The 25632-nt window shown below is 38.8% G+C and overlaps 1 protein-coding gene across 1 annotated transcript in view; it reads right to left on the reverse strand.

The window, feature by feature from the left end:
- The window catches only part of prkd1 (protein kinase D1), a 47757-nt gene extending 24827 nt beyond the window's left edge, over positions 1-22930 (reverse strand). The window contains exons 1-10 of the mRNA XM_063498345.1: positions 22801-22930; positions 9848-9979; positions 9589-9758; positions 9482-9505; positions 8970-9177; positions 6439-6516; positions 3516-3717; positions 3309-3432; positions 2276-2353; positions 1665-1832 (exon numbers count right to left, since the gene is read on the reverse strand). Of these exons, the coding sequence (XP_063354415.1) occupies positions 1665-1832; positions 2276-2353; positions 3309-3432; positions 3516-3717; positions 6439-6516; positions 8970-9177; positions 9482-9505; positions 9589-9758; positions 9848-9979; positions 22801-22915 (1299 nt within the window). The 5' untranslated portion in view covers positions 22916-22930. The remainder of the gene's footprint in view (positions 1-1664; positions 1833-2275; positions 2354-3308; positions 3433-3515; positions 3718-6438; positions 6517-8969; positions 9178-9481; positions 9506-9588; positions 9759-9847; positions 9980-22800) is intronic.
- Between the last annotated feature and the right edge of the window lie 2702 nt (positions 22931-25632).

Below are 25632 nucleotides of genomic sequence, written 5' to 3' on the forward strand. Positions count from 1 at the left end.
TGGTCGCAGAGTAGGTGCTACGATGTTTGTGGGATCCAAGTCCACTTGCATCTGCCAATCGCTGGCAACCTTCAGTGGGCCCAGGTCTGGGGTTAAGGGGCTTGTCCTCGGCCACAGAGGATGACAGGGGGAGCCCTCATGGCTAATTGACTGGAGAATTCATGCTTTTATTTTGTCTTTTGTTTTTATATATTTATTTTAAATATTTAGTTATTTAGTTTCTATCAGAAAAACATAAATTCACAAATATAAAGAGTTTAAAAAACAAGTCTTTAGAGCAGTCTGAATCCTGAATGAGACACATAGGAATTATTAGTACTGTACTTTGATCTAATTTTATCTGTTTTTTAAAATCGCAATTCATCACTTTAAACAAACTTTAAAAATATCAGTAGTTTCTGATTTTTTTTTTAAAGTAAGTTATGTAAAATTTTAACTTGAAAGTATTTCTCATGGTTTTGCAGAAATAACTAAGTATGAATGGTAGAAGAAGACTGTAATCCATGTACCACAGAGGGGAAACCTCACTGTATATAAGTAGAATTTTTCGATTCCTGTCTTTTAGTTTAATATTTTTATAGCTGACATTTTTTAAACTTTCACCCCCTTAAGTTTTACACAAATATCTCTACTTTCTACATTTTCTTAACATGATTGCATTTAAGGGGTGTTATTATTTCATGTCACCAGTGTTGGGGAGTAACAGAATACATGTACCGGCGTTACGTATTTAAAATACAAAAATTGAGCAACTGTATTCTGTTACAGTTACTGCTTAAATAGGTGATAATTAGAATACAGTTACTTTGTTGAAATAAATGGATTACACGGCGATCTTTTCCTGTTTCATATGTTAAGCTATCCCCTCTCTAATTTTGGTAATTCCACGCATTGCCAGAAACCCAAACAAAACACACAATAAGAGGCTCTAATGTGAGCGTCCAGTTAATGTTGGTGGTGTCAGCTACACAATGAACACAGAGCCAGCACAACAGAGCCAGCAGTGCACGGGCAGGAATGCATTTCTTACTTGGAAATTCTTACACCACTTCATGAGAAGAAAGGGATGGGTAAAATCTGACCGTGCAATGCAAACTTTGTTTGCCAGCAACCAAGCTGCTCTCAGCATCAAAAGACTCCAACCTAAAGAAACATCTGGAAGTAAGTTCTTTATTTAAAAACTAACTTTAGCCTACTGCAACTACCTTGTTTGAGTTATGGTAGCTACCCGGGTTATGTCCCACTTCAGTATCTTCGATGTACTATTGCTGTGTGACTTATTACTATTACTGATAATAGTAATATAATCATCACATTTGAATTGGACTGAATTGAATGAAGAGAGATGTAAGAAATAACAGGGTTGGAGAAAGAGAGATTTTTGTAAGGACTACTCAGTAACATTTGATAAACTGTGAATTTAAATCTTTCATGTAAATGTGAGTTTTTCAAAATTTTGAAAAACAAATGTGACAGATGTCTTTATTTTGCCAGCTCTGACGTATCTGATTTAAGACTTTGTTGAAAAACATTTCTCCTTAAAGTGTTTGCATGATATCATGCAAACACTTTAAGGATGATATCAAATCTATCAATATTATCAAATCTAATTATGATCTTAGAGAACCTATATTGCATCATATCAGATTAAATCTGCATCTCACCAGAATGCTGCTGCCTGTCACAGATGATTCAGGTCTCTGCAGGTTCTCTCCAACATAATAAACCAGTGATGCCGTGGCGATCTCAAAGCAATGAGGATTGGCTCCATCAGGAAGCAGAGAAAAATTCTGAGCAGGCTCCAGAGACAAGATTTCAGACAGAGGGATTTCCTGCAGAGAGGATGAAGTAAAGGGGTCTGGGTGGAATACAGTTTACAGTATCAGCACCAGTACACCATACATGATGTACCTCCTGAATCTGTAGTTGAGGGGTGTGCTGTGTTGCACACCCCTCAACACAGGTTGGACAGATGTTTTCTGTCTATCGTGCAAACCAATAAGACTGTCACTTTGTTGTTTTATGTCTTTTAAGATAATAAAAACTTTCAGACACTAGGGAAATATGAATTAACACATATCTCATACCAGTAGATCACATTGCTCTCAGACTGCTGAGTTTAGAAAGTAGAATAGGAATATCAGGCCTCTCTCAGCAGACTCGAGTTCAAAAAAGACTACTACTGTACACTTAGCAGTTAGTCTTTAAAAGACAGGCACACCTGCAGTGATGACTTTGCAGCAACAAAGAAACTGCTGGAAGGTAGTGGTCTTACCTTGTAATATTTACTTCCTGTGTCGTTCTGAAACAGCGTAATGCATTTACTGTCTAGCCTCCAGTAATGTCTTTTCCTCTGAAACATTGCAAGAGAGAAGAGGAACAAAAATAAGGGAATACCACAAAGAAAAAAGAGTGACATTAAAGAGCAAAACAACTGAGGAAAGAAAAGAGAGCAAATAAGTATGAAGCAGACAAACAATGACAACCTGTAAATGCCTCTCAACTTGTTTTAACACTCACGCAGCTGAAGAATTTCAGAACAGCAACACATCCTCAAACCACAAGTGGCAGTTTTCTCAGAAATAACTCTAATAATTTCATCTTGCTTCTATTAGGAATGAGTTTAACATTTATTATTTCTCACTATTTGTTTCTTCGATATTTCCTACCATCTCCGTTATTTAAATAGGAAGAAGCACAAACACTTAAGACAATCTTTGTACGATTCAAAGTGTATATTTATAATAATGTGTCAAACAAAGTTGGAAGCAGCACTTTGATTACAAAGTAGTGAAATATCTGCAACGCATTCTGTCCTGTTTCTGAGTCCTCTTATAGTTCACTGAAAGACTTCAGAAACAGCATCACAACTGGATTCTTTGCTTGTTCTTGAAATGTAATGAGAATAAACTGTGTTTTTCCACATGGTTCAGGTCTTTTTTAATAATTTAATTATGAATTAAATTATAATTCTAAAGTGTACCGTGTTTAAATAATTAGGAAAAATTTAACAATTACACGAATGCTCCCCAGGGTGCTGATTGACTAATCATTAGACTGATTATATTTTAACTGAGAAGCCACTGTTTCATGTCACAAAGACAGAGGAATCGGTGAAATTAAAGGAGTAGATGGCAAAGCTAAGACTGAGGCAAAGCCTGATAACTTCCAACCAGTGAAAAGAACAAAAACAAAACAAACAAACAAAAAACCCTGAGGGCTCTAGCTGTTTGCTTCACGTAAGACAGCATCCACAACACGAATGTGCTGAGGTACATAGACTGTTAAACATAAAAAGAAAGATGTACCAGAGTGTCCTTGCTGGTGTAGTGGACCATCCAGCCCTCTTTCATCACATTGCTGCTCTTTCTCTTTGTGTGTTTGACAGACTGGACGACTCGCATCAAAGGAATGTTGTTGCTGGTGGAGGGGCTTTAAGGGGCACGAAAAAACACAGCCTCAGAAACATCTCAGTACTATACATTTTTCTTTGTGTGTAATTGTTATGTGAGTACCTGATGGCTCGGTTGGACTCATCTAGGTCAGGGTCGTGCATGTCACAGAGATCGCTGGGTCCTGCCTCTAGCAGCAAGCCACTCTCTGAGGCCAGCGCTTCATCCATGTCATCCAAGAGGCTACCCCCTCTGTCAATATCATGGTCATCAAGGCAACCCTCCACCATGAGGGCATCCGATTCTGCACCTGGGCTCAGAAGTTCTATGCAACAATAGAATTCAGGACCTTCATTTTGTGTTTCTAAACCATTCAGAGGTGGACTTGCTAATGTGTTTCAAATCCTTGTATTGATACATAATCCAAGTGTGCTTAGCTTCAGGACAGGAAATGATGGCCAGAAATTCTCCTTCAGAATTTTAGGTTGAGAGCAGAATTCAGGATTCCGTCAATTACAGAAAGTCATTCAGATCCTCACTCTACTACCAACCACGTTTGACTGTTGGTCTTTTTATGGCTTCCTGTTTTAGTTTCATGCCAGAAGTAACGGGACACAAACTTTCCAAAAAGTTCAGCTGTCTTGTCAGCCCACAGAATGTTTTCCCAGAAAACTTGGGGATTTTCAAGATGTTTTTTTTGTGTGGCATATATGAGAAAAACCTGAGGTCTTTTTTATCAGAAGAATGGGCTAGGAGTAATCTAGTCCAAGAGCACATGCATGGTGTTGTGGAGGTCAAGAGTGTCAGACACTATCATGAGTTTGAAACTAGATCGAAGGAGTGACGTTGAATGTTATCATTGAAATTTTAGAATATATTCAACAACCTGTAGAGAGTATCCCAGAGATGAGACAGTAGTGATTAGACCTCAGTAGAAATGTATGTGAAGAGCAGAGAGCTGATGAGGTGTTGGGAAAGTATGATGTAAGGAATTGCAGAAGAGCAGGTAGCAGTGGTGAACACATGCTTTAAGAAAAAACAAAACAAAAGGTGACGTATAAGAGTGGAGAAAGGTGCACAGAGGTTGATTTTTGTAGAAGGCGTCATATGCTAAATTGGCAATACAGCTAACAAGGCTGTAAAACAGGACCCAACACTGACAAGTCTAAAGTTCAACAGGTTTATTGAGTTAAAGTAAGTGAGAAAGTGAAAGGGGAGGTAAACACACGAATTCCTGACAAAACAAAGCAGGTAGGAGGACCTGTCACCGAGTCACTGAGAGAGTTAGCCTTGGATAATCCACAGAATAGCTCCAGAGAGTGTTGTTTAGAGTGAATTTGACTGCCTACTTGGTTGGTCTGGAAGAGATACTTGCAGGGGGACAGAGTCCTAGGAAGGTGAAGAGGCAGGTGAGTTGAAATTGAGAGTTTCTTGATCAAGGATTTCAGGAGGAGAAAACCAGTTTGACAAAGACAGTTAGGGGACACTGGAGGTGGAGCTGCCCTTAAGGCAGGGGACCACTGGGACACATGGCAATGAAGGTGTTACACTTGAAAGCTTGTGTCACCACAGGAGACACGGAGGAGCCAGATTACCAGTTAAAGGAGGCATAAAATCTGGTGGAGAGTGAACCCTGGATCTGGTCATACCAAGATCTGCCCAACCCAGCATAAACCCAAAACAGCAAACAGACCGGTGAAGGACCATGACAAAATGTGCAATCACAAAGATTGGAGACTGCACGGTAGTATCAGAAATCTAGCTAGGCAGCATTGGATAGTAGTCTGCAGGATGATTTTGGAACTCAAGAAGATTAAGGGAATGAGGAAAGGACTAAGTTATGGAAGTTGAAGGAAGAATGTTATGCAGCATTTAGGAAGGAGTTAAGGCAGGCTTTGGGTTGTAGGGAAGAACTGCCAGATGACTGGGAAAAGTACAGCTGAAGTGGTTAGGGAAACTGCCAAGAAAGTATTTTGTCTAGAGCCCCTTCTTGCTCTGGCCCCTTTACACTGAATACATGTGTGAATGAGAGACAGGTAGGAGTAACAGTGAAACCGGGGCAAAGGGAGTGAAAGTACATGAGTGGTCCATTACCAGGGATCAATCATCCAAAGCATTGGTCAGTGCACAAAGCAATGAGGAAGATAGTGTAGGCCGGGCGAAGTTGGTGGAGATGAGTGTCAGGGTTGAATGGACAGAATGGACAAAATTAGGAATAAGAATTAACAATACAACAGAGGTTGGTTGAGTTAGGTTGAGTTGTTTGGAGACAAAGCTAGAGAGGCAAGGTTTAGACATGTTAGACGTGTGCAGTGGTGGGATAGTGACTACATTGTGCAAAGGGTGTTGAACATGGAGGCAGGAGGGAAATAGGATGAGCACAGAGAAGATACATGAATGTAGTGAAAGTGCATATACAGAGGGTTGGTTGTGAGAAGGATACTAGGGATAGCAAGAGACTGAGCCAGATGAGACACTGGGAGAACCCCTGAAGGAAGCAGCTGAAAACAGTGGAAGATTCTTTCTATGTCTGCAGTTCTTTAGATGTCTTGGGTTCTTCTGGCACCTCTTACATGAATCATTGATGCAGTCTTAGAAGAATTTTGGTAGGCCAGCCACTTTTGGGAAAGTTCACGACTGTTTTCATCAGATGCTTTGACATGACTTTAAATCATTCATGCTCAAAACCTTCCAACATGGCTGATTTAAAACAATTCTACAAAGATGTGTGGGCTAAAATCTTTCCACAGCAATTAAAGACTGTTTGCCAGTTATTGCAAATACTTGATTGCAGCTTTTTTGGCCAAGGAAGGCTTAGGTTGAGAGGCAGTTACTTTTCAGGTATGTTTGGTTTCAGCTTTTTTTGTTTAATATATATATATTAAAAAAACAATTAAAGCATCATTTTTATTCAGTCTCAAGCCTGATTTTAATATAAAATTTTAAGTTATGATTGGGTTTATGGATGTTGTAGCGGTGGCTAAAGTAACGCTCTGTGTTCATATAGTACAAAAACAAAGAAATGCGTTTGTGTGTTGGTAGGTACCTCCATTTTTTGATACTTCTCCCAGGCAGTTGTTTGGCACTTTTTGCGCACATCGTTTATGACAATTAAATTTACAGTCTGAGAGAGAAACAAGAAAGAGGAACACAAGGCTCAGGAAGAGGCTTTGACATCAGCTCCACAGTAACTGTTCAAAATCTTAATACAGATGAAGACATGATGCAGTTAAAACTCCAAAACGGCCAGGTTACACTATATTGCTAAAAGCATTTCCTTGTATGCCTTTATGAACTTGAGGGACATCCTATTCTTAATCCATAGGGTTTGATGTTGGCCCAACCTTTGCAACCTTACACCTTGGCACACAGTCCCCACTCATTTATACTGAAGGTGTTCTATCATGTTGAGGTCAGGACTGTCCATGTCTTTATGGTACTTGATTTGTGCACTGGTGTGCAATCATTTTGGAACAGGGAGATACAGAATTGCATCATCAGAGGTCTTAAATGAAAAGGAGGTACAACATGATGTCTATAACCAAGGTTCTAGAAACTGTTAAACAAAGCTCTGGTGACTAGGATGGATTTTCTCCAAAGATCCATCCAGGGTGTACTCTAAGCTACAAGAGAAAAATAGCACAGGAGCAGACCTACCCAGAGCTGAAACTGAGCAATATTGGAAGAACATCTGGGAAAAAGATGTGTCACATAACGCCAATGCTAAGTAACCTCCCAGCAAGAGCCAGTCAACATCACAAAGGCAGACATCTAACAATGAGTCTCCAGAATGAACAGCTGGCTCAGTGAAAAAAGTGACTTTTGGCAGCCATTGTGGACAGTGTTGGGGAGTAACGGAATACATGTACCGACGTTATGTATTTAAAATACAAAATATGAGTAACTGTATTCCGTTACAGTTACCATTTAAAAAGGTGGTATTCAGAATAGTTTGTTGAATTAAAGGGATTACACGGCGGTCTTTTCCTGTTTCATATGTTAGGCTATGCCCTCTCTATTTTTGGTAATTCCTCGCCAGTGGAAACTCAAACAAAACACACAATGAGAGGCTCTAATGCCTGTGTCTCAATCTCGCGGCCCATGTTACCTGTACTTGCGCCCGCATAATGATGTGAAGAAATATTTTTAAAAATTATTTTTCAACAAATTATTTATTATGAAGGCAATATGAGCAGAGTGTTACAGGCATAGCCCTGAAGAATGTAGCCTCATGGGCAGTGTAGCCCAGTTGTAAGTAAGCTATTAAGACTCGACTGTACTGTGTGTTCATGTTTTCCTCCGAAACAATAAATTCCGTTGGAGCAGCCTTTCAACGCCTCTCTCTGTCTCTCGCTAGCAAAGTTGACCCAGACGACAAAGTAAAGCTAGTTTTCGGCTACGAGCCCGACACGGAACCCTACGTATTAGCCAGAGGTCCCTTTACTACGGTTCGGAGCCGCGGACCTGTTTTATATACGCATGGAATAGTTTTCTATATGAGATTGCTGCAAAAAGTGCAGCCTTACCTAATGTCCACCCTACTGTTACTCATTGTATTAAGATTTAAACATCTAGTTGGTATTGGTATGGCGAGTATTCTTCAGTAATAGTAAAAGATCACACAGCAATAGTACATTCATGTAGTTGCCTACATAATTGCCTGATAATATATTAAGTAATCTAAAGTATTCAGAATACGTTACTGTAATTGAGTAACGTAACGGAATAGGTTACAAAATACATTTTGGGGCATGTATTCTGTAATCAGTAGTGGAATACATTGTAAAAGTAACCTTCCCATCACTGATTGTGGAATATATCTGCTATTCCTCCTTTGCACTGTGTCACTTTGTCTACAAACCACTCAACCTGAGCTGTCCCTAGAATTTACTAATTTATAATCTTGTCTGTCCTGGTCAGTCCCAATGAAAATCTTAACATCTTCATTACTCTACCACTACCAGCTTGGCCTCCTATCTGTTTGTCACCGTCTCTTAACCATACATAGCAAGTCTCAATAACATCTCATAAACTTCCCATTCACTATCCTTCTGTCACAAATCAGCCCTTACATTTGTCTCTAACAGCTCCCCCCATTTGCACACTCTTCTTCACCTCTCCTCAACACTGCTTCTGTTGCCTGGAATTTATCCCAGGTACTTAAAAATAATATACCTACATTATCTAAACTCTATATTTTAATAGTACAATCAGTAGAGTCTTTATTTATCCAGGTAATGTTTTCACACATTCAGTATTCAGTCTCTCTACTAGTCCTTTTACAGCAACATTACATGTAGCACCATGGCAAATCATCGATCCCATTATTCTGTATTATACTGTATTACAGTATCTAATGGTTACATTAACAAGTAAACAGTAAACCTACTGGTAGTTTTTACATGGTTGAGCTAAAGAAATGTCTCAATGATTCTGAAAGTACAAGGTTTCTTTAAGCATCTTAATGCAAAATGTTTTGGACACTGGACAAGCTGTGCTACAAGCAGAGACTGTTTTAAGTTTGACATCTAGAGCTTTGAAAAACATCTACAGCAGGTTTTCAGAACCACAGCTCACCTTTGCACTGCAGGCCCTGCCTGAAGAGGCCTTTGAGCAGCTTCTTGCAGTGCTGGCAGACAGTAGGCCGGGTGTAAGAGTGAATCAGGAATGTGTGGGGAACTTTGACTTTTGACAGTAAGATCTTGTCAAGCTCAATGGGACGGCCAACATATGATTGTGAGCTGGATCGCCGCTCTCTACCAGGAAAGTAATCTAACTGGTTCTTCTGCTGTTGGGAGAAACAAGCAAAGCATTTCAAAGTTTTTCAGGATTTTCTAGTTTTTGCCTATGGATCTGTTTTCCATGATAAGTCACACTTAAAATGATTTATTATGGCAGCAGATTTAGTTAGAGTTTGGTTTCTTAGCTCTGGGGTTACCGTTGCCTGCAAGAACTATATGATAAATAGACTAACAGATGGGAGAATGAATTGCACAGTATAATTTAACTTGGCTGCCTGTTCACTATTATGCAATAAGTAAAAGTGACCCTAGAGAAGTATTTCTATGTAAAAAGATGGGACGACTTACCTCCATGCTAGGACTGACTGGAGACTGGACAATAAAAAAAGAACAAAAAAAGTTACTTCAACATTTCTGAAAAACTGTGTTCCACAGGTCTGTGCTTTTGTACTGACCAATAAAGCATCATCACTGTAGTGGGGAGGTGAAGGCTCAGCAGAGAGCGGACGCCCGATGTTGATTATCCCGCCTGTCAATGAGACATTGGAGGGACGACGCCTCCTCACCCCACTGCAGTTGTTGGGGATCTTAAAGGCACAGCGCTTGTGGTAATTCAGACCACAACCTGGAGAAAAGGATAGTGTCTCTTTTTAAAATTTTACCTCAGCCATAATGTTCTCATGATTTCATCTTATGAGTGCTAGGATACTTTACCTTCACATTTAAGTCCTTGGCGTACAAGTCCCCACAGCATTTCCCCACAGTGGTCGCAGAAGGCTGGAGCTCGGTACGAATGGACAAACAGGCAGTGTGGACGAATCTGGAAGTCCTCTACTGTGGCTGAAGCTGTAGAAAATTATAAGATATAAATGAACTCCAACTACAAGTTTTTGTGTCTGTCAAGTAAGCTTATATTTGTACTAGGGGGTTGATGTACTTAAAAGAGTTGTAGTTGCATTTATTGAAAACTGAAAAAAGTTTAAGTGTAAGTAATAACATAGAAGTATAGACGGGTCAGCTGAAATGTAAATCTAAAATAAAAGCAATGACTTGAGCTTAAATTTCAGGTAAAGTGTAAACATGACAAAAACTTTACAGCAGCTGGTGCTCAGGAGGTGGCAAAAGTTGTTCACTATTCAGAAGATCGGTGGTTTTAGTCCCTGACACTTACAGTGCACACATCAAATTGTCCTCAGGCAAGTAGAACCTCAAATTGCACTTGTTGTGAGGGTAACACATTACACACTAATGAATGGCTGTACATATGCGTCAGAAATCATATTACAAAAGTTTTTCAAATATTTGCAAAACAAAAATATTACCTGAAATGTAAGTGCTTAAGAAACTGAAATGTCAGTACACACTGTACTTTCATATTTGTGTTGAACTGTTTCAGTTAAAAATAAAGGTTAAAAGAAAGAATAAATATATTCTTTCTTGTTTACTTTTTTGTGTATTAACTAAGGAAGTAAAAGTGGCAGTTAAAAAAAGAACTGCAGATAAGCCTGGAGATTCATTAAAACATGGGTTAAGAGTCACTTGAAAACATATAACACAACATAAAATGTAAAACTTGGAGATGTGGAAAAGTGAAGACAAATGGTGTGTGAATGCACTGAAATTAATGGCGTTTAATCGTAAGAAGCTGAAATGTGAGCTGGACTGTATGCTGTTACATCACCTGAAATCCATTTTCATATGTCAGCTATGAAGTTTGGATTTGAAGAGAAAGTGTCACTTCAAATGAAGGATAAGCATAATCTTTTAAAGGGGTTTCTACGATAACGACCTGAGATGTACCTGAGTCAGTGTAAGTGGAAATTATACATTATACACACACTAAATGTGATGTTGTCTGCTGAAGTGTCATTAGACATATCAGCAGTGAAAGCAGCTGAAGTGTTGCATGAAATGAAAAAGTGTACTGTTCTTTAACAAACATGTTGCAGTATTTAGTGATGAATTTTAGCGACGAACTTACTACTGTATTGTACCGTAACTATCAATACTCCTGGTATGTAGTAAAATTATGTTCAGTGGTTTAGTGTAAGGACTGGGAGCAGTTACAGTACATTTTAAAACTCCATTTCTGACATTATACATATGAGTCATTCCACATTTCAATAAACAGATGAAACCCTTTTTATACACATTGCTCTATGGTGTACTTGAGAGTTCAAATGCACTGCAACTTAGGAAAACACCAGCAAATAGAAAAATGCTGCAAAAGCACACAAGACACAACAAAAGTTGAATCAAAAAGTTGGATCAATAAAAGTAACTTTAAGCAAAATCTCACAAAACACAACTTAAAGAAAGTGATGAAAGGATTGCACTGATACACGGTTAAGAAAAGCAGAAGCTTCATCAGTGTTGTAAGAAGCTGTTTAGTATTAGCTTGTCATTTCCACAACTGTTTCGTCATGTTATTGTCTCACCTAAAACAATTCTGTTGTGTTTTTTTAAGGGTTTTTTTTTTTAAACTATGTGGTGTTTTTTTCTATTTCTGTTGTCTTTTATTCAGCTTCCATAGTGTTTTTTTTTTTCTTATTTCCAATAATTTTATTCAACTTCCATTTCCTTTAATGTCCTTCTACAGCATTTCTATTTGATGGTGTTGCAGTGCATCTGAACTGTCACCAAAACATTAGTTTTTCCGACTTGAGAACACTCCATACAGTTATGAACAATTTTCCCACTTAAAGGATAGCAATATTCAAATCAAGGAAAACTGAAAGTGAAAAATAAGAACATTCCAACATAATAGCAATCCAGAATGTTAGACTTTTAATCACTGCTGACAAACCAATCTGTGGCACCATATTTTCCTCCACATTTTCCAGTGTTTCTCCATGCTTTTAATTTTATTTCAGAGATGAGCAGCTGCTTATCTGGGGTGACTGGGCTGTTGGCCACAGCAGCCATCTGAGCCCAAATATCCTCCAGCTGTTTTGACAAAAACCCAGTTGGGTGTACAGGCAGTGCCGGGAACCCCTGCTGTGAAACTCGTAATGTCAAACAAAGAATTAGTTTTTGCTGTTTTTATAATATCGCAAAAAAAAAGAAAAAAGACAATGAAAACAGGGGCAAAGTGAATGGGATTTCTGGTAGAAACAGCTACTGACTCTGCAGCTTTACATTTAAAGTTTTTAAATAGAAAGCGTTAAAGCTCACTTTGTACTACAGTCATTGGCACCAAACTACTGATTCAGACTTAGAACTGGCATGTGTAGCTCCAAAGGAGTTTGGCAGTAATTCAAAAAAGAAATTAAAACAGAGCGCAATTTAAGGAATGCAAACTTTGGTCAGTAACTGCTGAATCTACAAACAGCCAACTTTGGCCAATCAGCTCAACATAAGAACTAGAAAAATGTAACTGTAATATTTACAACTTGTTTTTGCCTATTTATTGGATTAAATATGTGGGTGAGAAATGTGAAAGGAAAATCTCAGAAATAAAGAATAAAGAAATACTGAAAAAAGATAAACCAGATAAACCAGAAACATTTACCGCTCAGATTTTATTTTATTTTACTTTTGTACTTCTGTCAAAGCTTCATGGGTAACTGAGATTACCCATGAACTGGGATTAATAGTTACTTATAGTTTAGACAAAGTTTTACTTTTAGTGTTCTTATACATTTGAGAAAAAGAGAAGCCAAATTTCTAAAGCTTGTTTCATGCTAGAACTTATTCACATATCTTCACATTAAACCTTTTTTTAAGGATTGAGTGGGCGTGTAAAGTCTGTGCTTGATTAACATTTCCCATTACACCTGTTAGGGTGGGAAAATGTTCATCATTATTTAGATTATTAACGCCTGTTGGCTCAAAGAGTATAGGAACTTTGACATTTTCGTATTAGATTGTATTTTACAAAAAGTTAACACATATTTTTGAAACTTGTTATACAAGTCAGATTCCCAACTAAGAAAATAGATGAAATAATTTTCCTGTAAATAACGTAGTTAATAAAATAGATATTTATTTATTCTAGATGTGTCAAATTAATATGATAATAATAGCGTTGCATTTGCCACACTGACTGGGAAAAAAAAGAATACATTTAAACCTAGAAACACTGAGGCAGTCAATGCAACCCTGATAGAAATCCATGTAAAATGCTGGGTTTAACATGCACCCCTGATAGTGTAGCAAAACATGATATAACAGGAGCCATAAGTAAATATATAGGGGGCTGTAGTAAAAGATGAAAAAACGTAGCCAACTTAATTGTGTCTTCTTGCTTGACTTTCTCAATGTTTGTACAAACCAAATTCAACAAATTCCTACTTTAAGTTGATGAGATAATAGGTATTATGGTGTTATCATAGTAAACTCCAATAATCTATTTTCTAATCTGTTGTCTATTAGTTTTAATACTATCAGTGTAAATTGGCAGCAAATCAGAACCAATTATGAAATTATCTTTTTTTTCTACATTATTAACACACTGCATACAAATTTTCAATACTGCCAGTGCATGGGTTTGGGTATATCATGTATTCTGTCTGCTGAGACTGATTCACTCAGATGTAATTCTGTAAGAAAATTATTGTTGAAATGTGCCACATATATGTTATATATAATAACCTTACTTATTGTTTATTAATTGATTTGCTTTTTTTCTGCCTGAATTCTTTTTAAAAATGTTGTGAATTTGAGAAAGTAAACACGGAGGATGCTTGTAAAGATGAAGTGCATCAAACACACCTATTTGAGAACATGATGACGAATACATAGAGGAAGAAGGCACATTTTGTAGAGCATTGGATGCTTCTCCTGTATAGAGGTGTGGGTGGATGTAGAGTTGGAGACAAGGGTGTTGGGATCCTGACTTGAATGGCCTGACTGAAGCAGATTTTGTTCAAAAATCCAAAATATGACAGGACATTTAACCACATACATCTGTCAGCACCTCTTCAAAGGACTTTCCTGGAAAGACAGTCTGCCAAGGTGATCCATCTCCCAGAGAAAGTGTGTAGGAACTGAACTGGCTTGTAATGGCTGGCGACAGGTGCTGATTATACAGATATAGGTGGAGTAGCATTATTTCCGATGTGACTGTTCAACCTGTTTGTACTGCAAGACAGTCAGATCTGTCAGACCTAAGACTACGGATGGAAGTGAACCAAATCTAAATGGAAAAGGTGACTCATGGTTTTCACACGGTTTTCTAACACATTTTGAGTTAAGCCACCTTTGCCTGCAGTCTGATCAAGAAGTGAGTTGTCAATTAACAATTTCACCAAAGATCTGTTCTCTGATCACTTCCTTTTCCCCATGCTGTTAAATGTACATTGTTCAACATTTCAGTGTCACTACAATTGTCCAATAATCAACCTTCCTGGGTTCCCAGAGCCAGTTGGTTTCCACTCCATGCTGTTTCGAATTCATTGTGATCTGTCGCTCCTTTACACCAGCTCCTCCTCATCCATGTTGTCTAGAACATCTCACCCAAACTCTCCATGAACCATCTGCTTACTCTGCTACACTGCCACCAACGTTTAGTGTCGGGGGAGGGGGCCCACTTACTATGGTGTCTCCATAATGTTGCTTCTCCTTGGTGTAATTGCCAAAAATACTTGGATGTCAGAGCTTACTCTTTTTTCCCAAATTATTTCACCTTGATGAAAATCATAACTGCTGTAATGCAAACTTTTGCTAGTAGGAGTTAGTTAACCACTTAAGCCCCACGCCCCCGGCATTGGGGGCAAAAAGGAGGAGATCACGTTTAATCGGTTATAACGCCGGTTGAGAAATATAAATCCAGACATGTGTGGTATCCACAGAAACCCCAGAATCTCAGCTAAAATGTCATATAAACCATTTCTACAACCACCAAACACACCGAAAACAAGCCGCGATTAAACGAGCAGTTACGTAAATGCGCAGAAGTCCGCTAAACACACAAAACCGAACCAGAAATTCTTCAGACTTCATGTAAGCGGTTAAAAATAGGCTGGTTAGCTCCCAGAGCTATCACTGACTCCACACACCAAGTTTCACCACGATCAGACCAGAATTCACTGAATTAGCCGCAAAAGAAGACCACAAAAACACACAGCGGCGCAAATGCGCTAACACAGAAATTGGCTTACCGTCCCGATTTCCTCCATTATTTTCGCCGGTAGCCGGTAACCACATGATTGCTGTTATTTACCATGCCTACCTAGGTGCATCAGAGCCATCTTCCGTCAACAACCTCCATTTTAGACCCACCTACAGACACGTGACTGGACAGACGTCACATGCAGTAAATTTGGACACACGTGGGTTTTGGCATTACAACGTCTGATTGGTTGAAGTGACGTGAACGTGGCATCGTTACTTTGAATCTATTGGCTAAAACGATTAAAAAGAGGTGTCAATCATGCAAATTGACCAAAAGAAACCAAAGTTACAGCCCCTCAGAGTTTAAAGGGCCAGAGGCCAATGAAGCGCTCTATGCGCACGGCAGAAAAGGGCCATTACCATGTAAATGTGTGGTTAATTCTTCAAAAATATATTTTTAAAAAAAGCATTTTTAGGCCTGTTAATAAAATTTATTAATTTCTGCTCTTTAATACCTAAAAAAATTAACTGGCATGGTGTCCAATTGTGTGCCAAAATTGGACATTTTTGTACAACGTCTGGATATTCATGTATTGACAGGGCTGTAGTTTTTCACTGTTTTACTTTAGAAACACAAATCTTTGCACAGATTATGCTTATATGTTGGTTACTGGATTTCTGGAACCAAATATGATCTGAGGCATATTTTTAAAAGGGTTATATGCTAAAAATTACAAAAAAAAATTAGGCGAGAATAAAATCTACTTACTTTTTCTGTGTTCCAGTCTCAGTAACTTTGACAGAGTAATATCTGCTTTAATATTTACACCTCTGATTAAATGTCCCAAGTGTTAGCTTCATTTTGATACCAAGATTGTAAGGACAGAGTTTGTAATTGCAGAGAAATAATCAATTTAATTTAGGCATTGCATTTTCGAGCAGGAAGCTCAGAAACCCCCTTGGGGCTTAAGAGGTTAAAGGAACTGTGTGGCTCACTGAGATTTTTCAGGATAACAGTGGAGCTAAAAGGAATAGTCAGTATCAGGTTCTGATACACACACACATTTGTTAGTAGATACTTGGAGCGCCACATGGGATTTGTTGGAAAAAAAGGAAAACTACAGAATATATTCAACTAGCCGGAGATAGAGGAAGAGAGAAGAAGGGAGGGAGATAAACAGAACAACAGAGACAAAGACTAATGAATGGGTTGTTAGTGGGTATTTTGTAAATGTTTTGGAGGTAGGAGAGGCTCTTAGTGGGCACAGATGGACTAAATGTTTTTTAAGTTGGCCAGCAGGCTTGGCAAGCTAGGATGGGTAGTTTATGGTACACAGTTTTCGGTCATTTTCTTTCTTTTTCTCTCTCTCTCTCTGCATGTATTTCCGATTCAGTATCGCCTTTTCGTTTTCGTTTACATACACACACATTAACACACACACCCACACACACAACCCCGCACACACACACACTCGCGCGCACTCGGCCTGTGTCGCGGTCCTCCAGTAGAATACAGCTCTGATTAGACATTCTGCTGTAGGAAATTACCTCCATTTATTCAAATTATTGTTTATGGCTTTTGTTTGGAGGGCCAACATACGTTTGGATGTGTGAACAAGCTCCCAAACTGTTATTATATGCTTCAGAAAATGACTTATGTGCATGTGTGTGCATGTATTTGTGTGTTTGAGTGAGGTTTCCTAGGTAGCCCTTGTTTGGATATAAATGCCTGTGTTTATGGCTGTGTGGTAGAATTAGGAGCGCTCGTTGCTAACTTGTTATCCTACAACTAGAAAACAAACACTGCAGGGGAAGAAAGTGTAGACCAGCGGCGGTGGCATAAGCAGGTGCGGTGTGTTAAGTTTACTTTTATGTGTTTGCTTTCATATGTCAAAAGAGGCTATATGTACAATAAAATAAACATTTCAGCACCCTGCAAATAAAACAAATAAATAAAAAAAAAAGATGTGGAGACATTTCATTCAATTACTTTTGCTGGTGCTGTGTTCTACTCTTGATGCTGTTACTGCTCACATAAGAAATATGTCATGAAAATGACCCAGGAATGTTTTGCCTGCTAAGAGTCAACATGACAAGATATTAATTAGCAAGCAGTTAAAAAACTGCTCTTATCTGTAGCAATAAGAGCTGCTTTTCACTTCTGAATAACCAGTTTCAAAACCTGAAAGGCCGGCAGGCTCCAGGTAAGGCAGAAAACCGGGCTCATGTTTGTTTCAACTGTTCAAGGATTTGAGACTGAAAATGCCGGCTCCTACAGGTCAGCAGAAATGTCTGAACTGTTGTACGTGCCAGCATGTGCCAGCACAGTGAGCATTTTCATTCATTTTCTTTCCACACTTGGCTCCATGCAACTTTGTAAACATACCAAAAATTAATCAAGTGGAAAGATTACAGTTTTCACACACTGGAAAAAATCCAGCACATATTACAGATGCGCAATTACAAGGGGACATAACAGGACTTCCATGAAGTGATCTATTAATAGCAGCTATACTGAAAATGGTCCAGATGTCCATGAGAAGCTGATGTGGAATGAAAGATGAGCCAGATTGAAATCAGAAAAAAATGTAATGACTTACAGTATTATAGATCCTTGAATGTACCATGACTTGGCAGGTTAAGAAAATAATTTAAAAAATGTGAAACAGCTTTACCACAAATGCAGCTAAATGCTGGATGATAAGTGTCTGGGTGGACAACTATGGAGATCTTGCTCACCAAGCTTTAGAGCTTTTGTTTACTGTAGATTAATATTATGGACAAACATAATGGTACCATTATATTAAAAGAACAGTTACTCCCTGTTCTGTGACCTGATATGAAACACATTTCCTTAGGCTTGAACTATGGCACGACTGGGGGCTAATTTTGAGTTAGATGTGAGGTCATTTAAGGTTTTTTGCTTTGCTTCGTGTACCACCCGAGCCTTTATTATTGTTTTAGTCCACCCCTGCTGACTATATGACAGGACATGCATTCTGTTGGAGTTTGCATCTCTGTTTTGTGTTAATTTCCTGTTTGTTTCCACCACATTTTCAGCTGTTGCTGAGACTGGCACGGAGCTGTTAACAAATGTGTTTTTAACTGAGTGGCAGCATCCTGACGGAGGAGGAGGAGAGAGAGAGACAAGTTAAAGAGGACTGAGTCAGAGAAGGGGAAGGTACGAAGGATTAGTCAAACATGTAGGGTGTTGTAAACAAGATGGAAAATACCAGGCGTGAATGCTAAAAGATACAAAAAGAAAATGATTATTTCACATCATTAGTGCTTAATTCAGCTGGCACCTCTAGCCACTGAGCACAACTTTCGACGCTTCCGTGTCTTTAAATGCTTGAATGTCATCTGTTGCGTGTATGTATTTGTTACACTTTAGGACCTTTTCCAGTTCCAATTTATTATTTTCAGCTGAACTGCATGTCACCAAGCTTTAGAGCTTTTGTTGTAACTGACACTTTCAGCCCCTAAAGTTCTTTCATTGCTTCTGTTTCAGCAAGCAGTTCTTTTGTGTCAGTCCTTTAAATCTGGTACAATTATAACACAATAATTTACCATTGAAATGGATATTACACTACACTACATGTATTAAAGCTAATTTACACAAGCCCTACTCTGAAAAACTGTCACAGAGTTAACACTGTCTGTGAAGCTGGATTTAAAAAGTAAATGTTTGAATGTTTTTCAGTCCATGTGTAGTGGCATGTTGTGTGAGTACAAAGTGTGATTTCCCTGGTTGGTTGGCTGGTTGCTGCTAATAGACTTACTTTCTTTTATGCTAGCTAACTAGTGACAGAAGTGATAATTCAATGCAAAACAAGGAAAATAAAACTAAAAAGCAGTCTAAGGGGGTCACTGGTACTTGCCCGTGCTGCAATGAGTTTTATATTAAAAAACAATGCCATACTGTCCACCCTCACTCTGTGCCTTAAACAGTAAGTGATTCTTCATTATTGGCTAGCTGCATTGAAATGGCACAATCTACCTGTTAGCCACAAGTACTGTGTGGAGAAGAGCCTGTTTAAGCCAGATGCATTTGTAGTTCACCAGACCGACCACAGATCCCAGTGGCACAATGAGCTGGCCACTAACTATAAAGAGATCGCTTCTCAGACAAATATATTTTCTCACTTTGCATCCATCCTTTAAACTGCTTCCATATTGTTGCCAGGGTAGGATATTATCCTTGGAAGCATGTTTGATTTCCTTCTTGTCCATGCCCCTTTAAAAAGACTGACCCTAAATGACACAACTGTTGCCTGCATGTGATTTATACTGTAAGCTAAAGGCCCTACAATAATACAGACAAAAACAGTCAACAATCATATGACACACTATAAGCAAGCTTTGGTGACAGTAGGAAGGAAAAACTCCAGGAGAACAGGAAGAAGCTCCGGCAGAACCAGGCCATTTGGGGCAATCTGCTGCCAAAAGTTGGGGATCATGGGAGGAAGACAGAACAAAGACAGTGTGGAAGAGAGCTAGAGATGAATAATAATTAATGATTAAATGTAGAGTGGTGTAAAAACACATATTGAGTGAAAAAGGTAAGAGAGAAACACTCTTGGGAAGCCTCCACAGCCTACACCTATTGCAACGTAACTTAGTAATGTATTTTTCTCAAAAAGGAAACTTAAAACCTAATCTTAAAATACTCAGAATACTGATGCTAGGACTGATGGGGAATACTTTTCCACAGAATAAGTTTTTTTTAATTTCCATCCATCCCATCCATTTCTTTTTTTTCCCCACTTACCAGTCATGACAACAGCAGGCTAATCAGAGAAGCTGAGACTTCCTTCCTCCTACACCCCTCCAGGTTATCTGGGGAAATGGTGACACATTCCCAGCCCAGCTAAGAGATCTAATCTCTCTAGTGAATCCTGGGTCTACCTCAGGGTTTCCTTCCGGTAGGATACCTAAACCCTCAATGCCCAGGAGGAATAACATGCAGACTCCCACCTAAGCATTTTCCAACTTTGATTGATAATATAAGGAAAAAAAAACCTATGTGACAGTGGAGAGCATATTTAATTACTTATTACATTTTTTTTATAGATGTTCCTTCAAGATAAATCACAACCATGGATGAAAAACGGGAAAGGGGGAAAACACTTCCAGTAGGGAGCTGGTTGCCAATCTTTCCTTGATAACCAAAAACTTTATGAACCTGCTCCCAACTGTTAACAGATTGTGGTGCCAGTCATAGATTTGCATTCATTTTTTACAGTGTACATTTAATTTTTTTTTTCATTCCTTTTCTTTCTGTTACGTTGTCTGTGTTTGTCTTGTTTAACTTTGGATGCCATTTTTTCAGTGCATACATTTCCTCTATTACTTTTAACAATGTTGCTATCACCTGTTTTGCACTTCTTTGGCTTTTTGGGTTTTTTTTATCTTCAAAAGTTTGTGGACATATAGTATGCTAAGTACAGTGTTATAGTACACAATATATAATTTGTTATCACCATTAAAATTTATTCAAATGTTAAAGAGAAGTTAAAATTGTAGACAAAGAGAAAAATGTAAACATATTAATTAAAACAAACACACACAAATGTAGACAAACGATATGCAAATTTTCACACATACTACAGTTGATGGTGAAAGAAAGGCAGGAAATTAGGGAGAAGCAGCTGTCGGGCCATTAGCATAGCATCGTGTGAACACCTGAGTCCTGAGCTGGATGACAGCCAGAAAGACAAGCCTAATAAAGAATTCTCCAAAATGAGATCATCATTACACACATCTGGACATTTTTATAATTCATTTCAGGCAACCAGATTACACTAACAGTACATGCTGTTGTCCAATGAACATGGAGCTTGCATTTTTTTTTAATCACACATCTGTGTGAAAACAAGATGATTTTATTTTTTATTTTTTGCTGTTGTTGTTTTTAATAAGGAAAATGTGTGTGTGTGTGTGTGTGTGTGTGTGTGTGTGTGTGTGTGTGTGTGTGTGTGTGTGTGTGTGTGTGTGTGTGTGTGTGATAGATTATTTTGGAGACATAGTACAATACATATGTTTCCACAGGTACACTATGGGATGTCAGTTTCCCTGTGGGGCACACAAACATTACACAGTCTGAGTAAGAGAAGTTGGGAAAACCTAAGGACACATGTAGCTTTAGGTTATGGGCAGGTTAGAATAGCTTTCAGTTAAGATTACAGTTACAGTTACATTTAGGTTAGAAGAGAATGATTGATGCCAAGGCAGCTTTAATATGACATGAGTTATTGTTAATCTCTGGCTCTTTTCCACAGTGTGTCTTTTGTCCCATCTTCCTCCCTGGTTGTGTCAGAGGTTTCTTCTTGTTAAAGGGGAGTTTTTCCTTCCCACTGTCACCAAGTGCTTGCTCAGAACTGGTTGTCTGATTGTTGGAGTTTCTTCTGTAGTATATAAATAAAGAGGGCATGTCCACACTAATATGTTTTCGTTTGAAAACGCACCTTTTTCTCTACATTTTGGCCTTCCGTCCACACAGACGGCGTTTTCGGTCAAGGAAAATGCAGCGCATTGAAAACGCTCTCCAAAGCGGATACATTTGAAAACGCCGTTTTCGTGTCGCACTGTGGACAGCAACCCCGGAGCCTTTTCGAAAACGATGACGCATTTTAGTCATGTGATGCATTCATGTGACCAATTAAACTAAGATAGCGGAGGGCATTATACAGCAGTTGGTTTGTTTGCTCTCAATTTTGACAGCCCTATTAAAGATTTAATATCAGTCTGTACATGCTCCAGATAGCTTTTCTTCAAATTCTTTAATTCTCACTCGCTTTTGCAACTTTGTACTTTTGTGTTACTCGCAGCAACAACTCCACCTCGTTGTTAGTCCATTTAAAACACTCTGTGCTTTTCCTCAAAGTTTTGCCGCGACGTTTCAAAGAGCCAGACAGTAAATAAACAGCAGACAGAAATGAGGTAGGTCGAATCGTCTTGCGTTTCACGCATGCGCAGTACTGGAATGTAAGCGTTTTCGGCTGTTTCAATGTGGACGCACAACTCTGTGAAATTGACTAAAACGATAGTGTGGACGTGGAGCGTTTTCAGACGAAAACGGCGTTTTCAAATTCGGGCTAGTGTGGACGTAGCCTGAATTCGATTTGATTCTCCAACTCTGGTGTGATGGTAGAAGCACTGTGTTACATAAATTCTAGAAACATTTCATTATAGCATAAAGCTGATTAAAATTTGTGTTGATTTGTGGTAACCCTTCAAGGTTTGGGCCATGAGCTTCTAGTTGGATGTGCTCAGAAAACAACCAGTGATCTCGTTCCTTACCTCATGACCTAAATATTGCCATCATATAATACAGAGTGACTGTTACATGGGACAAAATTCCCATGGTACACTACAGGGGTACAGTCATTTATCTGTCTGTCCTAAGCTCATTGTTACCGTGCTCACATGACTCTTAAGCTCCTTCACACTTATAATTTTATAATGATAAAAAACATGTTTTCTGGAACAATAACAGAAGACTTTAAGGCTGGAGAAAAACTAAAGCTATGAAGGAAACAAGTACAGAGCACAGATTCAGTTTATTTTTTATACATCAATGGTCTGACATGGGTACCCCTCCCTGCTTTTACCTGACAGTATGGCTTCCACCAAGTCACCCTCCTGGATCTGAGAAGCAGAGCGCAGTAGCTGCAGCACGTTGTCTGATGTAGGATCATGACGGAATAGGAGGATCTTCTCGTACATCCCATAGAAGCCGCACTCTGGTAACTAACAGAGACAGAAAGGTATATTATCTCAGCAAAATCTGTATTTCAAAAAACGTTATGTTAGTTGTAACTACGTCTTTTTTATAATTGCTAATATGGGGATTTGTTGATTGTATAATCATTCTTTATCACAGTTTTGAGTAACTTTGTAGTCATTGCATATCTGCATTTGGTCTAGTATGTCCACTTTTTCTCTTTATGACGGTTTTCTGTTATTTTCTCCTTATGGTCATTTCATGTGGGTATTTTGTGTCTCTGTACGAGCTTTTTTATCTGTGCACAACCGGTTCCATTCTGCTGCACAAAGCTGTGAATCAGGACAATGTCATCAGTTGACTGCTCTGAAAATAAAAACATTTTACACACCGTTCATCGTTCATGTGCTTGATGGTTATTTTTTTGGTCCTCTTTTTGGTGAAACTCTATCAAAGCAGACTTTTAAAATAGCATGAGCCTGTCTTTCTACTGCGGTCACGTCAAAGTAAATTCAAATTTGAGAGAGCTGATGAAAAGAGACAAAAAAAAGAAAGAGTAGTGACGCAGAGAAAGAGATGAGCTTTGATCTCTATCAACAGATTAATAATAGACTGAGATTATCATCAGAAGGAGATGGACAGACCGATCTCACCAAATAAATTAACACAAATACAATGATGTTGTAAATTTGCAGAGACAGAACTCTATTAAAGATATTCATGTTCCTAATTGTGTTATGATGATATAATAACAAACAGCAGCCTAATAGTCCTCCTACTATCTGACAGTAAATTTGATTCAAATCTACAACTTTTAATTCAAACTGCTACATTTTTGACATGATTCCATTTCAGAAATACAAAAACTGTATTAAAGCTGCATATACAGGTCCTTCTCAAAAAATTAGCATATTGTGATAAAGTTCATTATTTCCTGTAATGTACTGATAAACATTAGACTTTCATATATTTTAGATTCATTACACACAACTGAAGTAGTTCAAGCCTTTCATTGTTTTAATATTGATGATTTTGGCATACATAACTCATGAAAACCCAAAATTCCTATCTCAAAAAATTAGCATATTTCATCCGACCAATAAAAGAAAAGTGTTTTTAATACAAAAAAAGTCAACCTTCAAATAATTATGTTCAGTTATGCACTCAATACTTGGTCGGGAATCCTTTTGCAGAAATGACTGCTTCAGTGCGGCGTGGCATGGAGGCAATCAGCCTGTGGCACTGCTGAGATGTTATGGAGGCCCAGGATGCTTCGATAGCAGCCTTAAGCTCATCCAGAGTGTTGGGTCTTGCGTCTCTCAACTTTCTCTTCACAATATCCCACAGATTCTCTATGGGGTTCAGGTCAGGAGAGTTGGCAGGCCAATTGAGCACAGTAATACCATGGTCAGTAAACCATTTACCAGTGGTTTTGGCACTGTGAGCAGGTGCCAGGTCGTGCTGAAAAATGAAATCTTCATCTCCATAAAGCTTTTCAGCAGATGGAAGCATGAAGTGCTCCAAAATCTCCTGATAGCTAGCTGCATTGACCCTGCCCTTGATAAAACACAGTGGACCAACACTGGCAGCTGACATGGCACCCCAGACCATCACTGACTGTGGGTACTTGACACTGGACTTCAGGCATTTTGGCATTTCCCTCTCCCCAGTCTTCCTCCAGACTCTGGCACCTTGATTTCCGAATGACATGCAAAAGTTGCTTTCATCCGGAAAAAGTACTTTGGACCACTGAGCAACAGTCCAGTGCTGCTTCTCTGTAGCCCAGGTCAGGCGCTTCTGCTGCTGTTTCTGGTTCAAAAGTGGCTTGACCTGGGGAATGCGGCACCTGCAGCCCATTTCCTGCACACGCCTGTACACGGTGGCTCTGGATGTTTCTACTCCAGAATCAGTCCACTTCTTCCGCAGGTCCCCCAAGGTCTGGAATCGGTTCTTCTCCACAATCTTCCTCAGGGTCCGGTCACCTCTTCTCGTTGTGCAGCGTTTTCTGCCACACTTTTTCCTTCCCATAGACTTCCCACTGAGGTGCCTTGATACAGCACTCTGGGAACAGCCTATTCGTTCAGAAATTTCTTTCTGTGTCTTACCCTCTTGCTTGAGGGTGTCAATGATGGCCTTCTGGACAGCAGTCAGGTCGGCAGTCTTACCCATGATTGCGGTTTTGAGTAATGAACCAGGCTGGGAGTTTTTAAAAGCCTCAGGAATCTTTTGCAGGTGTTTAGAGTTAATTCGTTGATTCAGATGGTTAGGTTAATAGCTCGTTTAGAGAACCTTTTCATGATATGCTAATTTTTTGAGATAGGAATTTTGGGTTTTCATGAGTTATGTATGCCAAAATCATCAATATTAAAACAATGAAAGGCTTGAACTACTTCAGTTGTGTGTAATGAATCTAAAATATATGAAAGTCTAATGTTTATCAGTACATTACAGGAAATAATGAACTTTATCACAATATGCTAATTTTTTGAGAAGGACCTGTATTATATTATATCAACATCATCTATTACTGGACAACAATGTTACTTTTATTTTGAAAGTTTAGTTGCTGCTAACTATCGTCTCTTTTACATATCATGTGACGTTGTGGTAGTGATGGATGGCATTCAGCTGTTTCCATTGTCAGATCAAACTCCAACTGTACTGCCTTAAAGTGCTATTCCCACTAACTGTACTGCTACCAGTTCTGCTGGAAACCATG

The sequence above is a fragment of the Pelmatolapia mariae genome, linkage group LG16_19 (assembly GCF_036321145.2).
Source record: "Pelmatolapia mariae isolate MD_Pm_ZW linkage group LG16_19, Pm_UMD_F_2, whole genome shotgun sequence".
Lineage (NCBI taxonomy): Eukaryota > Metazoa > Chordata > Actinopteri > Cichliformes > Cichlidae > Pelmatolapia > Pelmatolapia mariae.